Below are 14,545 nucleotides of genomic sequence, written 5' to 3'. Positions count from 1 at the left end.
CATGAGTAGGTCATTTGTGGGAAACAAGCTGCAGTGGGCACGAATGTCCTATTTCAGCCCTGTTGTCCACTTCTAGAAATCCCACCCTGTAACCCAAAGCTGTGTCTCAGTATATTTAACCACCTTCTTTGTTTCCAGCCTAGTTACAGTACTATTCATTTGCTCAGGCTATTGATTTATTGATATTTCTAGTCCTCTGTGTTTGTAATTTTATTCTCCTTGAAAAGACTCATTTTGTTGCAAAGGACCTCATACTTTTTCCTCAGAGTGAGCAAAAAATCCATCCTTTGAGTAATGTCTTAGTAGAGACTTTTGCTGTAGTGCCCTCCTGAGAGTACCAAGCAGGTCTGAAAGGAAGGAGCAACTCAAAGAGCCCTCACATCTGTGTGATTTTTATTCTCTAACCATCTTCCCCGATTTTCTTTCTTTTCTTTTTGTGCATGTTTAGAGGACAGAGAAGCTACTGGAAACAATTGACCAGTTGTACCTGGAATATGCCAAACGAGCTGCCCCCTTCAATAACTGGATGGAAGGGGCCATGGAGGACCTGCAGGACACATTCATTGTTCACACCATTGAGGAGATCCAGGTACAGAGCAGTCATTTGCATTGTACTGGGATAGAGGGAAGTCAGAGGTCTTCTGAATTCCTAATGGTGCTGGATATTTATGTCGTGTTTTGATGGTGCTGTTCTAGTGAACAAGCCATAGCACAAGCAACAAAAAGGATCATGCTTTTCCTTGATTACTTCCAAAAACCTGTATCTGAGTAGATGTGAGTCGAGTTCACACTATCCTAGCTGATTACAATGAACTGAAAGTGGATTTTTCATTGTGACTCCAATCTTACTAATGAGAGCTAGAATGCTTAGAGCATTTTTTTAGCATCCTGCATTTGTTAGGCTTTTTTGATTGTTTATTATTATTATTATTATTATTATTATTATTTTAATCAAAACGAACAAAACTTAGTGCTGCTGTCAGGTTCTGTGGGTCAGTTGTCCCATGTACTGTTATATGTAGGTCATTTGGTCCTATGCGATGTGTCATGAGGGTAGCTGTTGAGCTGTGGGCTGGGTTTCAGTGCTGAGCAGATCAGGATTCTTCGCTTTGTTAGTGGATTGCCATTTGAAGCCAAAGGTTTCTTGGCTCTTGCAAGACAATGGGGACTTCCTCTTCTGAAAGGGTGTAATGAAAGGAATTTGAAGTATCTACAGGTAGTTTTCTCACCTTTGAGAGCAGGAATTATACTTCTCTGGGTTCTAGAGGGGAGTCTGTCTCTTCTGCTTGATGGGCCCCTGAAAAGAATCCAGCCATTCATTTGGATTTAGCTGGTTGAGATGAATAGCCAGGATATTCTTACAGATAGCAGTTGCTGCGCTACTGCCCTGATTTCCTCCTGACATTGTGCTTTCTCAGGACCTGGTCAGTTTGTCAAAACTTGAGTGTTTTGTAGGAAAAGTTGACAGCAATATGGCCATCAGTGAGGCAGTGAGTGGGAAACCAGCAGGGGTAACAAGGCAGTCAGGGAGACAGAAGCAAGTAGTACAGCCCCAGCCTGGTTTGAGCACTGTTACTGTGGAGTTTCTACATTCACCTCTCTCTCCTGAATAAAGGGGCTCGCTAAGTTTTTCATAATGCAAAACAAACCTGAACAGTGTTTAAACATTTCCATCATCGCTTTTGTGACTGCAGAATATTCCCCAGGTCTCCCAGACTTACATTTCTATGGCCACTGCAGCAGCTGCAAAGTAATGAGTCACCATGTAAGGAAACAATTTTACAAAAGTGGTTACAGTGTATGTGTTGTAAGAAAGTGGTCAGTTACAAGGTTTACTTTCATTCCCTCTTCTGTCCGCACTGTTCCTTCCATTATCCCTGCACGTGTTTTTGTCTCACATCTGTTTTGCTGCCTCTTCCCCTGTGTTTGCTTCCCTACTCTTGATCTTCCAGACTTCTGGGATGAAGTATCTTAAAGGCCTGTAGAAGCAGTGGGAAGTGAGCCAGGACCAACTGGCTTGTCAGCTGTCCACAAGCTGCCAGCAAGCGTGCCCCCAACTTCGGTCTTTGGATCACAGTCTGGGCACCACAGCCAGATGGGGAACAGAAAGAGCCTGTTGTGTACAGGGAGAGGGAGCACTTTTCAGCAACAGGAGCTTATGTTGCCTGTGCAGGTTTGCTGTAGTCTGAAAGACCTTAATCTAGCTCTAACTTACACTGATCAGACTGGATCTGACTTTGTTATTCACCTGGAGTCATCTTTGTTGTAGAGCTAGTACATATCTAGTGGGAGAAGAACTGAATTGTGCATTTAGGCTCATGAGATATGGCCACTTTAGAGTAATGCTAGCAGTTCTGTCTTTCCTAAGGGGACTAACAGCCTGTCACACAGCAGTGTTGGGGAAACAGTTTCCCTTAAACTGTGAGCCAGAATTATTCCATCATGTTTTGGGATGTGATCTCTGTTTCTGGTCAACATGGAACAGAAACAAATAGAGGGGAAAGGAGACTACTTAAAACAACCTGTTTAGTGATGCTGAGAGATACTGGAAGTCTGTTAGAATAGCCTGTTTTGTATCCTGTAAATGTGTAAGCTTTTGCAGTTTCTTCAGCAGGGTTGTATTTGGTTAAGAGGCTATTCAGTGACTAATGCTCTTTTTTGCTGCTGTCTTCCTTCCACAGGGATTGACCACAGCCCATGAACAGTTCAAAGCCACTTTGCCAGATGCTGACAAGGAGCGACAGGCCATCCTGGGAATCCACAATGAAGTCTCAAAGATTGTCCAGACGTACCATGTCAACATGGCAGGAACAAATCCTTACACTACAATCACCCCACAGGAGATCAATGGCAAATGGGAACATGTGAGTTCTTTACAGCATTGCAGTTAGTGTAGAGAAGTCTCAGTCACCACAGCTCTAGGAAGAGAATTATTTTCTCTGTTATTCTCACACTTACTGATGAGCTTCTGCATGTTTGCCCTATGTTTATGGCTCAAATGCCATGTGCTTGGAAAGTGGAAGAGACCTTTAAAACAAATGCCTAAGGGTGTCAGATCTCCTTTTGTTCTTTTTTTTTTTTTTTTTTTTTTTTTTTTTAGGGAAAGATGTGATTTTAAGTTCTCAGTTGACCTGAAAAGCAAGTACAGTATGGGAGTCAGTGTCCATCTCTACCATTCAACCCTTCAGATATTCAGCCTCCACAGACAAGGAGCTTTCTAATGCTACAGTACTAACAGAGCAGTTACTCTCACTACCAGCCTATGCCAATGGTTCTTACCACAAAATCAGTGGCAGACTACAACTAGTGCATTTAAGCAAATATCAGGCACCAGAACCCCAGATAGTGGATGAAAGCTGCTTTTCATGGCATGAGATGAATTTGAAGAATTCATTCTCCACTGAAGAGGATTCACATTCCATGAGCCTCCTTGCAAGGCCTAAAGCTTATGTCTGCCTTTTTTTCAGAACAAACACTCCTCTCCCTTTTCTTACAGGCCTGTTTGCAACCCCACTGACAGCAAAGCTCTGTGTTTTCTCCAAAGCCTAACCCTAGCCATAGGGAGTACCCAGGTCCAACACCCACTCCACCTGGGGCTCACCCAAAAAGTGGCCAGGATTAAGAGCCTTTTTTTAGCAGTCCTTTCGCAAACTCACTCACAGTGGGACTCTGCAGTTCTACAGTTATTATTTATTTGCTTTTGTATGTACAATATGCACACTTTGTTACTCTTTGCTCTAGGTGCGGCAGCTGGTTCCTAGAAGGGATCAAGCCCTAATGGAAGAACATGCTCGCCAGCAGCAAAATGAGAGACTTCGTAAGCAGTTTGGTGCACAAGCCAATGTCATTGGTCCCTGGATTCAGACCAAGATGGAGGTGCAGCTTTACTCATTTTCATTCTCTTTTCTCTGATTTTCACTGATCCTTTTATTCTGATTCACCTTTTACTACTGATATCGTCATTATTCCTTGAGATTACAAGGGAAACTTTTATAGAAAATACAGAGAATCCAAAGATGGGTATCAGTTACTGAAGTGCTTGTACTTTTCTTCCCCTAACTCTGTTGTAAAGAGGTAAAAAATGCTACCCAGAGTGGGGAACACTGGCATTTTAATAGAGTTGAATTTATATGCAGCATGGGAAAGACCCTGCATCAAAGCATATTTTATGGAACTGCTTTCATAGCAGTTGCACACGGCTCTTGTTACACATGAGAAAATAAATTCATCTAGTGTGCTGAACATCAGCAGAAGAGAAACATTTTTAATGGGGATCTTCTCTCTTTAGGTAAACCATGAATTAAAGTAATTGGTAAGATGAAAATTATGAAGCTGTTAATGAGGGTAGGAGATAAGAAGAGAGCAATTACAGAAATATTACTCTGTGGAAGGATTAACACAATGCCAGAGAATGCATCAGGAGAAATTCTGGCTAGCTACAGTACTAGCTTATGAGCTACAGTTTCCTTCTTTTGCATCCTTATATTAGGTGCATCTTATAAGATGCACTCCACTTGGAAAATGTTCAGGGCTCTGCTGAAATTTTTGCTGACACTGTCTGCTCATCTAGAGTAACTTCTGTCTGAGATGCATTTTTTGTTTTGATTCATCGTCCTGTGTAAGCATGAAATAGCTGCATTAATAAATATCAGCCATGTGAAGGCCATTCCATCTAACAGGGTCTAACACCTTTGGCTTTGCTAATGCAGGAGATTGGCCGCATTTCAATAGAGATGCATGGGACCCTGGAGGACCAGCTCAACCACTTGCGGCAGTATGAGAAAAGCATTGTGAATTACAAACCAAAGATCGACCAGTTGGAAGGAGACCACCAACAGATCCAGGAGGCGCTTATCTTTGACAACAAGCACACCAACTACACCATGGAGGTAAACATTTTGCAGTGCCTTTTCCTGCAATGTAGCACCAGCAGTTTAGACAGCTTGATCTGTTGTTGCACTAGCTGCATCCAGTTCAGGCAATACGTTGTGGTCCTTTGGAGAGCGGAGAGCTTCACAGAGTGGCCAAGCATGCAACATCGTGACACTGAAATTCTTTTCAACCTTACTGTACTTTATGCCAACCCAGTCCATTGTACTTCCACACACAGACAATAGGAATTACCTAAATAAGATCAATGGTGTTGCTTGAAAAATTGGCTGGTCTTGTAACCTGGCTGTGTTAGCCCAGTAGCTGGAATTAGAAAGCCCAGACAAGTGTTGGTGATTCTGAGCTGCTATAGCATGGAAGAAGAAAAAAGTCCAACAGAACCTTTTCAAGATAAGAGTCTGGCTTTCTGTTAGCAACAAGAGGCTTCATGGAAACAGCCTGAATTAAATGTGAGTTCATCAAAACACAGACAGGCTTTGAAACTTGCTTTTTTGTTTCTGGCCAGCTCTGGCCACAGAAGTGGTAGAGCACCAGTATCTTCCAAGGACTGTGGTTCATTTATTTTCTTGGTTCATGTAAAGAGGGTTTTCTGCCCAAGTAAGTCCTATAAGCATCGGCTTTGGTTATCTTTTGTGTTAAAGGCCCCCACTGTGCTGACCTATAAGGGAAAGGGCCTTTGCAATAGGACCAGGACTTTACTGTGGGCAGAAAGTGGCCCCTTCAATGCTTTCTGCAGTCAGAATTCACATTTTAAACATCCAGTTGGCTCACGCTGCAGATGAGAAGGAAGCTCTAATGAGCAAATAGACTGCCTTGGCACATTTGATCTAGTAGCCTCAGAGGCAGAAGAGCTACTTTTTAGTTTTAAAATTGTCTTACTCTCTTTTTTTCCAGCATATTCGAGTGGGCTGGGAGCAGCTATTAACAACAATTGCTAGAACCATTAATGAAGTGGAAAACCAGATTCTGACCCGTGATGCCAAAGGAATAAGCCAGGAACAGATGAATGAGTTCCGAGCCTCTTTCAACCATTTTGACAGGGTAAGTCAGTGTTGACTGCGGCTTGGTAGACTGCACAGTGCAATAAGAAACAGTCACCACGATAAAACTAGATCAATAGAATATGTTTGATTCTTTAAAATGCCACTCCTGTGGAGCACAGAGACTGAGAAGTGATTATTAGACTGAAGGATATCTGAAATGCCAAGATCCCTAGTAAAGGTAAACGTTGAAAATGTTTGAGGGCTTATTTAGGAAATTTGATTTTTACCTCAGCTTCACTATGTTGATTTATAAAATCCTTTGGAGCAGCCATCCTCCACTCCAATACACCACCACATAAACTGATATTGAAAAGAACAGCATTGCTCTTGTATGGAACAAACAGGAGGATCTATGCACAGCATGACGCTGCAAAACATAAATAAACCCTGATGTAAAGCCTGCCTTGCCTTATTGTGGAAATACCTGTCAAGGCAATAACAGATACAAAAAGAAAAGCTTTCCTCAAAGAAAATCCTCCCCTTAGTTATACACCCCCCCTGCAGCTCTTCCTCCTGTGTGCTAGCCATCAGCTAGCATCCTTCTGTTGATCAAATCAGGAAGCTTTCACACAGAGAGGCAGAGACAGCAGCCCAAACCTGAAACCATCTCCTGACTGACTGTAGGTTCAGTTGTAAACCCCCTCAGTGTTTGGAAATTCATGAGCAGCCTGCAGGTACTAAATCAGTGATGAAAATGTAGGTGCCCTCCACCATTTGCTGCACGATCCAGACTGTTTTGAAAGATCCCCTGAAATCAGGGCTGCAGCTTCCCCTCTCAGAGGCTGACAACACTTTAAGATTGCTGAGTGCATTCAAGCCCTTCTCTAGCTTTTCAAAGGAAAACCAAAACCACACCTTCCTTCCTTAGCAGGCCCCACACAACCCTGTAGATCTAACATTTTTACCTGTGTATCATTTGCCCTTTCCTCCACAACGGCCTGAATGATAATACAGAAAGATTGCGTCTTTCCCAGTCTTCAGCTATGTGTTTGAGTTATGAGGGCTTGATGCTGGCTTTAAAAAGCTGATTGTTTGAGGAAAGTCACATGGAATTGGCCCCACAATGATGTTTGTAGCTTCCTTTCTATGGCCAAAGATGGTGGCTGCTGGCAGGGGCTCTTTGATGCCTGAGGCTGTTCTGAGCTAAAATTCTGTGGGGTGAATGGGGATTCTCGGTTCAGGTAGTAGTCTGTGATCATGGATTCATCTGAGCACTAGGAGAGCAGGGAATAAGCAAGGGAAACAGCAGCTGCCAAGCCTCATTGTGCCATGCTGTACAGTAGTGCTGTTTTCAGAGCTGAGCACTTCAAACAGCTTGCCAATCAAAGTTCCACCTTATGTGCAGGTCTCATGAGTACAGCAATAACACTCCCTTGAGCTTCAGCTGTTTTTCTTTGTCTGTTCCTGGGATGCCCTGACAGCTCAGCTTCCTTGGGTGTGTTGCCAAACGTACCTGTCCTCACCTACTCCTTTGGTGGGACTGTTGACTAAAAGAATAAGGCAATGCTTCCCACTGCCTCTTCCTGCTTACCTGCTCTCCAGGTCACTAGCGAAACACAGGGCTTCTGGCACTATGGATAACAAGCAGTGATGCAAGTAATTCACTTGGGAGATGGAGATCTTGAGGCTTCTGAGCAATGACTGTTTTTATCATTCAAACACTCTCAAGATGTGATGAGCTTTCTCAGAAGGGACTGTTTCAAGAGCATTTTTAGCACATCCTGAAATGTCATTGTGATATCTAATGTTGTGCACTTTTTATTTTTCTTTCCTGTGTTTCTATCTGCATGTCATTCTTCCTCTCCCTGTCCTCTCACCCACTGCATGGTGCACCTGTTTGTTGTCTTTCCACCTCCCTTTGATTTCTTCTGTGTCTCCCTTCCTTCTGCCCCACACCGTCACCCCACTGGCACTGCATGTCCTGCTGCCTGGCACACCGCATAACCAGGACCACTCCGGCACACTTGGCCCTGAGGAATTCAAAGCCTGTCTCATCAGCTTGGGTTACGATATTGGAAACGATGCACAGGTACTGAATGCTAGTGGTGAACACAGACAGATATTAAGCTGTGAAAAAATAACGTGTTTTTTTCCCTTTCTTTTCTTGTTTGTCTTAATGTATTTGTCATTGCTGTTCTTTTGTTTGACTATATATGCATCGCTTTTCCGTTCTACTTTATCTCTAAACATACCTTGGTATTTATTCCTTCTTAATTCTGTAATGTCTTGTCTTGTGGGAATTCCTTTTATGTCTTTAAAATATTCCATTTACTTCGTGTCGCTTAACACTCCTTCTCTTGTCCATCTCTTATTGTGTCTTGTTTAATATCTTCTGCTTTTTCATCATTGTTTTCTGTGCGTGCTAACTATTCTGTGTCCAAAACAACTTTTACATCATGGTTTCACAAACTACCTTTGCTACATTGTTTCTCATTGTCCTTTAAATACTTTTTTCCATCTCCTCCCTAAAACTCTTTGTCTGCAATGTCTCATGTGGGTTCATTTCTCTCTGGACTGGTCTTCCTTTTCTCTCTTGGCTTTTCCCATCTTTGCATCACTCTCTGTAGAAGAAGACTGGTATGATGGATTGTGAAGATTTCCGAGCCTGCCTTATCTCCATGGGTTACAATATGGTAATGTAGAGCCCTCTATCACTTCTGTTCAAAGTGATTCTTATAGCCACCTTCAGAAAGAAAGGGAGAGTGTGTAGTGAGTGAATCAAGGTAAATACGATCTCATGTACATGTAATATTGTCTTGCAGCAGTAGCTGAAGATTAAAAAGAAATGATATCACTGTCTTAATTCTTTGTATTTCAAGTAAGAATTATGTTTACCAAACTGTGCAGCTACAAGTGGAAGAAACAATATTATCAACATTATAAACAATGTTCTTATATTGGTACATATGCTCTACATAGTGGCACATAAGTTTCCCAGACCTAAGCATCAATTGAACTCTTCTGGAAGCCCGATTTTTGAGTACATTCAAAGTTGCTCCTCTCATTCCTGCCATTTATTTCACATCTCTTTGTTCATGTAAGTAGGTTCAAGTTCCAGTCATCCTCCCTGTAGCTTTTCCCTCACCAAAGCACTTGCACATTCATGTGGCACCTTGAGAAGCACGATAACTAATGCAGAGTTTCACCAAATACTGATGTTCACCAAAGGGCAGGAGAAAACTACGGTGCAAAAATGTTGAGCTCTACTCTCAGTATCTTTGTTGATTATGTCAGGCAAAGCAGTGTTTATTTGTCTTCCTTATCAGCCCAGTGTTAAGCACAGACACTTTTTGATGCAGTGTGCCAATCTGCAGTAACATTTGATGACATACTTCAATGAATCTGGAAGGTATACTGATCTAAAGGTGTTAGAAGATCGTATACCCAGGAGAATACTCAGCTCTGATTTCTTTTCCTCCCTACCTGGTGAGAAAGGAATCCCCCAATGATGAGAACAGACAATATTTTGTTTATATAAAAAAGACAAACAAAAAAATAAAAACTTACAGAAAACCAGAAAACTCTGCACGGTTTTGCCTTCTGTAGTAAACTTATATGTACAACCTTTCCTCTAAAAGCTACGTCCCTGAGCCTTTCCAATATAGAAGTCCTTTTCTCCAAAGCCTGCCTAGTTTGTACTACCAGAAAACATTCAAAGCCCCAAGGATGTTTCTACTGGTGGACTCTGTTCTAGCAGCAGAAGAGAACCACGAATGTTCAGGAAATAAAAGGATGTAATGAATGCAAATCTTCCAGTATTGCTGCAGACATCTAGGACACCTGCTACAGAGAAAGCTGCATCTTCTCCTCAAGTCTGTGTGATATTGTTCCCTAGGAGAAGCATTATCCTAGAGCTAGCTGGAGTTGGGTGCTATCTTAAGGAACAGCTGAGAATATTTTATTCCAGAGGACAAATGAGTAGGAAGCATTTGCACACAGCCAGATAAAAAGGAGTATTTTAATGAAAGGTTGAAGTTGTTTCTCTTTGACTTTGCTTTCCCAGCTGTGAGATGTACTGCTGAACAGTTTCTCCTCACTGTCATGTCACTGCTGCCCAAGTGTCCAGGCTTATATGACTCTCTTGTTCTCCAGGGAGAGGCAGAGTTTGCCCGCATCATGAGCATCGTCGACCCTAACCGCATGGGCGTAGTGACGTTCCAGGCCTTCATCGACTTCATGTCTCGGGAAACAGCAGATACAGATACTGCTGACCAGGTTATGGCTTCTTTCAAGATCCTGGCTGGAGATAAGGTGAGGCTCTATGGTCTTCTTTCCAGTCTGTGTTGTTCCTGCCTTCCTTGTTCCCTCCTGTCTGCAAGAGGAAGTGTTGAGGGAAGCACTCTCTAGCAAAGAGGGCATTTTCATGGGAACACTGCAGTGCTAGAGGAGTGCAAGGCTGAAGTGTGGGTTAATGAGCAGCCTGCCAAGGCACTTGAAAGTCCTGTTCAGCTGTCAGCAGATCAGCAGAACTATGCTGCCCACTCTGGCATTAAAAAATTGATTAAGAGCTTAGTTTCAATTTGTTACTTTAAGAATAGATTAAACAGATGGTTCTTGATTAATCTTCTTGAAAAACTGTTAATTGCTGACAGCTATAAACTCGAGACAATCTTTGTAGATATACGTGTGGCGCTGCAGTCATTACACAGTCAATCACGGAATGCTACACATTATCTTAGCCAAAAGGCCGAGAGGCGAGACTAGACTGTCATTAAAGATATGTTATATCTGCCAGCTACACAATTTTAGAAGGGCATATTTTAATAATAAATTGGTTGAAAGTAAGAAAACTCACAGGATGATGCTGACTCCTCTAAATTTGCAATGTCAGTGGAACCAGGTGATATAAAAAATTATATATTCCTAATTTTCTAACATAAAAATACCCACTAATCTTCAAAGTAATTGAAAAAAAAGAAGTGATATCTCTGATACTAATGATTCTCTGTGTTCTCTAATGGTTTTATCATCTCACATGAAACACGGGATTCTACTTCTCAGGCTATCATAAGTTATCCTTTCATCCAGTGTAGGTTTCTGTGCTTCACTAATCATCTTTCCATAACCTGTAACGTAGAAACCCATGATGTCCATCTTTCTGTAAGGCATGATACCTAACTAAAGTCAGTTCTATTGTCTTTCAAGGCTTGAAAATTCCAGCTTAACGTGATGGGCTAAACACTGAGAAAGGAAGCTTTTGGGGATATAGTGTTATTTACTAACTCATTCTTTGGAGTACATTAAATATAATTGTCGATGTATAATATGCTATAACATGAATCAGACACTATTTCATTATGAAGAAAAATTTTCTGCTCATTCCAGTCGCAAAATTGAAGGCATGCAAAAAAAAAAAAAAAAAAAAAAAAAAAAAAAGAAAAGAAAAGGAAAGAAAGAAAAAGAGACTCTGAAACCTGAGTTGTAATTCAGAAAACTGCAAGCGAGTCAGTTAGCTAAACACAACCTACTGGTTAGCAAACAGGCAGTTACTGTTACTTGCTGCATGAAAAGAACCCAAGCTAGACTCACCTCAGCTGAATGAATCTCCAGAAGCCAAATTTATGTAAGACATTTTGCTTGCTTATTAAAAATGCCTGCTGTGAAAGACAAGAATTATTAGCAGAGCTGTGAAAGCTTCCTGAAGTGTTCACTTGTCTGCTGCCTGCAGTGGTGCCCCCAGCCAGTGCTAGTGGGGCTGGCTCCTTTCCATGCTCTGAGGAGATGGAATGGCAGCTCCCGAGCAGCATTAACTGCTAACTGACACGGGCAGGATCCAAATGAAAATCCTGCTTCTTTCCATTTGCCTTAAGCCAGACCTCCACTTTCAGTGAGAAGGTACAACAATTTAGCTGAACTCCCACCAGGTCTTTTCTTGAGGTGTGCCAGCACGTCTCCTGCAAAAACAATCCTCCTCTCCTCGGTAAAAACATTTTCTTGGCCAAACAGTAGGGAGAGCAACTGCATTTCCCTGAGAGGTGCATGCCTGGTGAGCTCTGTGTATGGGCGCACGTACAAGTCTCGTTGTTGTGGTCAGCCCCTGACTGCTGTCTGCTGCCCTGAGGGGGCAGGGAGTGGGGTCCCTCTGATGGTTGTCAGTGTTTTGAAGACAACGTTCACCTTATCCTGTGTCTTCATTGCAGAACTACATCACCGTGGATGAGTTACGGCGGGAACTGCCTCCTGATCAGGCTGAGTACTGCATTGCTAGAATGGCACCCTACACTGGCCGTGATGCTGTACCCGGTGCCCTGGACTACATGTCTTTCTCCACGGCACTCTATGGCGAAAGTGACCTTTAACTTTTTCCTGCCCCACCACACAACCCTCCCCTCTCCCCGTCCAACACACCCTTCTTTCTCTTTGCAAAGCAGCCTCTGCTCCGCTCTTTTTTTGTGTTTCCCTGTTTTGCTTCAGATAACAGATCACGTTTTTAAATGGGGGGAGGACATTGACATGACACCGCCTACCTTGCCCTTGAAATGACAGTTTACAAAATTATTTTGTGAAAAAAAAAGTTACGTTTTAAAAAGAACAGACATATTTTATTATAGAAAAAAAAGGGTATTTTTCTCCACCAGATTGAAACTTAAAAAAAAAAAAGAAAACGTTCAAATATTGCACCAAATATTTTTTGTTGTGACATAGAAAGTCGAGCACAATGTTACATTCCATCCTTTCCAAAAAGAACCAACCAACAACAAAACGCCACTTGTTCTGTTAACTTCTACATATGCGTATGTCTCTTTATCACGTTTATCTTTGGAGGGGGGAAGGCACACAAGTGCATGTGTTTGCTGGTTCACTCATTTCATGAAAATATTTTATGATAAACTTTTGAAATTGCTGTGTTTTCTAGGGAAAAAAATAATGTACACAGCTCATGTTTTCATATTTAATTAAAAAAATACAATATGCCTCCTATGTTTATCAGTGCACAGCATTTTTTGTTGCTGAGAGTTGTCTGGTTTCAGATGAAGCTTGAGAGTTGGTAACTTTGATATTGCTTGTCACAAACCATATTAAAATTTCTTGTGATAACAAATCTAGACTTTATTCATTTGTATAGCGAATGTTTAGTCCTCTTTAGTTGAAACCACATACACGAAGAGAATCTGAAATGCTTTCCAGTTGAAATTATGGTCCTTCAAATGTCAGCTTCTCACCTCCTTAACCTTTTCATTTTTGTTGAATCAGATTGGAAATTACACAGCTTTCTGACCACTTCAATTTAGACGTATTGCTTTTAATCATCCCCGATGCTCACGTATCTCCAGGACAATATCCTTGTTACTCCTTTAAAAACAGCACAGAATTAATTGCAGAGGTATGCAAACAATCATTGCATTCTGAACCATCTAATGAAGGATTCCTCTGCTGTTCTGTGCTCAGCATTGGGTAGCTCACTGTATTTGATATTATGTCTTCTGACATCATAAATTCCTCCAGCACTTGTGAACACCTTTGTAGGAGACACTGAAAAGAAACCAGCCTTCAGAGCAGCTCTTTTGGAACCTTTCATGAATCAAAGTATATGCAAACACACATGCCTGAAAATTAGCAGAGGGAAGGGGCTAATCCCTGTCATCTCAGATTACAAATACATTTCTTGCCCTCCCACAACTCTTCTGGGAGTCATGGATTTTAAGGATAAGAATCTTCATTAGCACTTCGCAATGTGTTTCAAGTAAGCTTTTTGGGTATAACCTATATATAAACTAGCATGCCTTAAAAAAGAACAACCAACAGTAATAAGAGGAAGTGAAGCAAATAACCACTGTAGTGTTGAGTGAGAGAAAAGACCCGTGTTATTTTAAAATAGAGTTGGCCGTAGGCTGTCCAGCTCCCCTGGTGTACCAGCATGTGAGTGGAGCCAGGTGTGTCCTGAACAATCCCAGTGACACTGCTCTGCTAGTCTGTGCTTAGAGATCTCGAGTGTCTCGGCAAGCAGCTAAATGAGCTGTGCTAGTGTTTTTACTCCTCAACAGGATTCATACAAAAACTCAGCTGGGAGTAAGCATTTCTGATTTGATGAGACAGAAAGCAAACGGGTGGCACTTCCCTGCTCGCAGCATGAACCATGGCAGTGTGTGGCCTATGGCAATGCTGGCTTTGCTGTGCTGATATCACAGAACTGCGTCCTCGGCTGAAGCTATGGTGTTAACAGCGTCAGAAAGGGCTCACCTCTGTTTCTGAGACTCTGAATACAGCTCAGAATATTGGCAAGAGGTGTACTGGTAAGTCTAGCCACATGGACTACTGGTATTCCTTCTGCGTAGCCTCTGACAAACCAGCTAGAGTTGCTGTCACCCAGTCTTTGACACCCAGGAGGCAGATAAAGCCCCCCTGTCCCCACGATACGTGCAGAGGAGCTCTGTGATGCTGCAGTACATTGGCCTTCTTCGCATGCAGCACAAAATGCACCTTGCACTCATGTGGCCTTACAGTCTCTGGCAGTTACTGTGCTGAAATCCGAAAACAGCTATTTGTGTTAGGATCGTGGTTTTGAAGCTAATGATGTGCCGCTCTTCAGCCAAATCCTGACATCAGCCTCCATTAAATGCCTCTCTGGGAGCAGCTGTCGGCAGCTCAGTGACTGCCCCCAGCCCTGCCAA

The 14,545-nt window shown here is 42.2% G+C and overlaps 1 protein-coding gene across 5 annotated transcripts in view; it reads left to right on the top strand.

Moving 5' to 3' along the window:
• Positions 1-12,973, top strand: part of ACTN1 (actinin alpha 1) — an 81,051-nt gene extending 68,078 nt beyond the window's left edge. For 2 of the 5 annotated variants that reach the window (XM_072337149.1, XM_072337148.1), the window contains exons 14-21: positions 449-589; positions 2,682-2,864; positions 3,742-3,876; positions 4,710-4,889; positions 5,785-5,931; positions 8,501-8,566; positions 10,026-10,184; positions 12,074-12,973. In XM_072337149.1, the coding sequence (XP_072193250.1) occupies positions 449-589; positions 2,682-2,864; positions 3,742-3,876; positions 4,710-4,889; positions 5,785-5,931; positions 8,501-8,566; positions 10,026-10,184; positions 12,074-12,232 (1,170 nt within the window). In that variant the 3' untranslated portion in view covers positions 12,233-12,973. Of the gene's footprint in view, positions 1-448; positions 590-2,681; positions 2,865-3,741; positions 3,877-4,709; positions 4,890-5,784; positions 5,932-7,881; positions 7,963-8,500; positions 8,567-10,025; positions 10,185-12,073 lie in introns of all 5 variants that reach the window. The other 3 variants (XM_072337147.1, XM_072337146.1, XM_072337150.1) reach the window with 2 other exon arrangements.
• The last annotated feature ends 1,572 nt before the right edge of the window (positions 12,974-14,545 follow it).

Source organism: Excalfactoria chinensis, chromosome 5 (assembly GCF_039878825.1).
Source record: "Excalfactoria chinensis isolate bCotChi1 chromosome 5, bCotChi1.hap2, whole genome shotgun sequence".
Classification (NCBI taxonomy): Eukaryota; Metazoa; Chordata; class Aves; order Galliformes; family Phasianidae; genus Excalfactoria; species Excalfactoria chinensis.
The sequence above is the reverse complement of the archived record's forward strand: the minus strand, read 5'-3'. Positions and strand labels throughout refer to the sequence as shown.